This window comes from Procambarus clarkii, chromosome 34, assembly GCF_040958095.1.
Source record: "Procambarus clarkii isolate CNS0578487 chromosome 34, FALCON_Pclarkii_2.0, whole genome shotgun sequence".
NCBI classification, from domain to species: Eukaryota; Metazoa; Arthropoda; class Malacostraca; order Decapoda; family Cambaridae; genus Procambarus; species Procambarus clarkii.
This window is the reverse complement of record NC_091183.1, coordinates 44688214-44690758: the sequence shown is the minus strand read 5'-3', so window position 1 is coordinate 44690758 and position 2545 is coordinate 44688214. Positions and strand designations below refer to the sequence as shown.

Sequence of the window (2545 nt, the reverse complement as noted above, 5' to 3'; positions counted from 1 at the left end):
CACCTGGTGTCACCCATCAACACCTGGTGTCACCCATCAACACCTGGTCTCACCCATCACCACCTGGTGTCACCCATCAACACCTGGTCTCACCCATCATCACCTGGTCTCACCCATCAACACCTGGTGTCACCCATCAACACCTGGTCTCACCCATCACCACCTGGTGTCACCCATCAACACCTGGTGTCACCCATCAACACCTGGTCTCACCCATCACCACCTGGTGTCACCCATCAACACACAGTGTTACCAGCGAGAGAGAGGGTGCCGTTGTATCAGGAGGCGGCCATGACTGTGATCACGAAAGCCCATCTTTATAGCTTAGCTAAACTATCAGCAAGGGACCATGGCTCATGCTCCGACGTATACAGAGTGAGGAGCAGCTGGTGGAGGTTGGGAGCAGCTGGTAGAGGCTGAGAGCAGCTGGTAGAGGCTGAGAGCAGCTGGTAGAGGCTGAGAGCAGCTGGTAGAGGCTGAGAGCAGCTGGTAGAGGCTGAGAGCAGCTGGTAGAGGCTGAGAGCAGCTGGTAGAGGCTGAGAGCAGCTGGTAGAGGCTGAGAGCAGCTGGTAGAGGCTGAGAGCAGCTGGTAGAGGCTGAGAGCAGCTGGTAGAGGCTGAGAGCAGCTGGTAGAGGCTGAGAGCAGCTGGTAGAGGCTGAGAGCAGCTGGTGGAGGCTGAGAGCAGCTGGTAGAGGCTGAGAGCAGCTGGTAGAGGCTGAGAGCAGCTGGTAGAGGCTGAGAGCAGCTGGTAGAGGCTGAGAGCAGCTGGTAGAGGCTGAGAGCAGCTGGTAGAGGCTGAGAGCAGCTTGTAGAGGCTGAGAGCAGCTGGTAGAGGCTGAGAGCAGCTGGTAGAGGCTGAGAGCAGCTGGTAGAGGCTGAGAGCAGCTGGTAGAGGCTGAGAGCAGCTGTTAGAGGCTGAGAGCAGCTGGTAGAGGCTGAGAGCAGCTGGTAGAGGCTGAGAGCAGCTGGTAGAGGCTGAGAGCAGCTGGTAGAGGCTGAGAGCAGCTGGTAGAGGCTGAGAGCAGCTGGTAGAGGCTGAGAGCAGCTGGTAGAGGCTGAGAGCAGCTGGTAGAGGCTGAGAGCAGCTGGTAGAGGCTGAGAGCAGCTGGTAGAGGCTGAGAGCAGCTGGTAGAGGCTGAGAGCAGCTGGTAGAGGTAGGAGAGAAGCTGCTGGAGGTAGAGAAGACATGAAGGTAAGCTAGGTAATACTTATTCATGGGCTGGGAAGCACACGAGGGGGTCTAGAAATGCATAGCTCGCAGGGTGGTCGCTGAAGGCACGTATTCCAGCATTTCCCAGACATGGTTACGCAGAATCCCCGCTTGTGACACCAGACTTGTTTGATCTTTGTGAGCGGTGCTAGTGAGCTGTGAGTAGGGGTGGGGTGGGGGGGCAGTCTGTGGTCAGGAAGGGAGAAATAAAGTAGTGGGAGTTAACGATAGTTTTCTAAGCTTTGTTTGAAACACTCCACGCATGCGCTGAATCGCGGACATTTCCAAAGACACGGGTTTGGGTGTGCCACGAGACTCAAGGCACATATATACACACACATATTTGTTTGGTGTGTGTGTGTGTGTGTGTGTGTGTGTGTGTGTGTGTGTGTGTGTGTGTGTGTGTGTGTGTGTGTGTGTGTGTGTGTGTGTGTGTGTGTACTCGCCTAGTTGTGCTTGCGAGGGTTGAGCTCTGGCTCTTTGGTCCCGCCTCTCAACCGTCAATCAACAGGTGCACACGTTCCTGAGCCTATTGGGCTCTATCATATCTACACTTGAAACTGTGTGTATTTATGTGTGTGTGTGTGTGTATGTGTGTGTGAACTCACCTAGTTGTACTCGCCTAGTTGTACCCGCAAACACAGCTAGGTGAGTTCAACTAGGTAACTACACACACACCGTCAAAGGGGGGGGGGGGTTGAAGTAAGCGAGAGTACACTATATAAAATGGAATTAATTAAGAGAAAGAGAGTATCTGATAAATATACAATAGGCGGAAAAATTTAATGGAAAACAGACCAGGAAACGATAGCCCAGATCAAACTGAGATGCTATGAAGCAGGAAGGAGTTTCAACCCAGCAATATAAGAAAAAATATGATATCATAATATCTCATGATTCAGATGATATGCCAAGAAGCCAAAATCAAAAGCAGAAGCCAAGAAGAAAAGCAAAAGAATGGCTAAAGAATGTATGTATGGATGAAATACAGAGGCAAAAATACCGAAGAATACCGAAACAACAGAGCTGGGAACGAATACATAAATATGAGAAGGATTTGGGAAAAAACGTATTGTATTTAAAATAAATATGATGAAAAATGACAGTGAAATGTCAAGTGACATGATAACAAAAACAGGGGAGGTGAAACAGGGTATCGAAATTTGTAAGAAACTAAACGGCAGTTTCATTGTAATGTTCAGAACTGAACTTGAATAGTTCTTGAGTTAGAAGAGGAGGTAACCCTAGATGACTGATAAATATTGAGGTAACGGCAGACGAAGTAACGAAACAACTCCCATCACTAGACGAAACTAAAGCTATTAGACCAGACA

At 49.9% G+C, this 2545-nt stretch overlaps 1 protein-coding gene across 1 annotated transcript in view; it reads right to left on the bottom strand.

Annotated features, from left to right (window-relative positions):
• Window positions 1–317: 317 nt before the first annotated feature.
• LOC123762002 (streptococcal hemagglutinin-like) overlaps window positions 318–2545 on the bottom strand; it is a 7926-nt gene continuing 5698 nt past the window's right edge. The window contains exon 3 of the mRNA XM_069335736.1: window positions 318–1170. Coding sequence (XP_069191837.1) covers window positions 318–1170 — 853 coding nt within the window. The remainder of the gene's footprint in view (window positions 1171–2545) is intronic.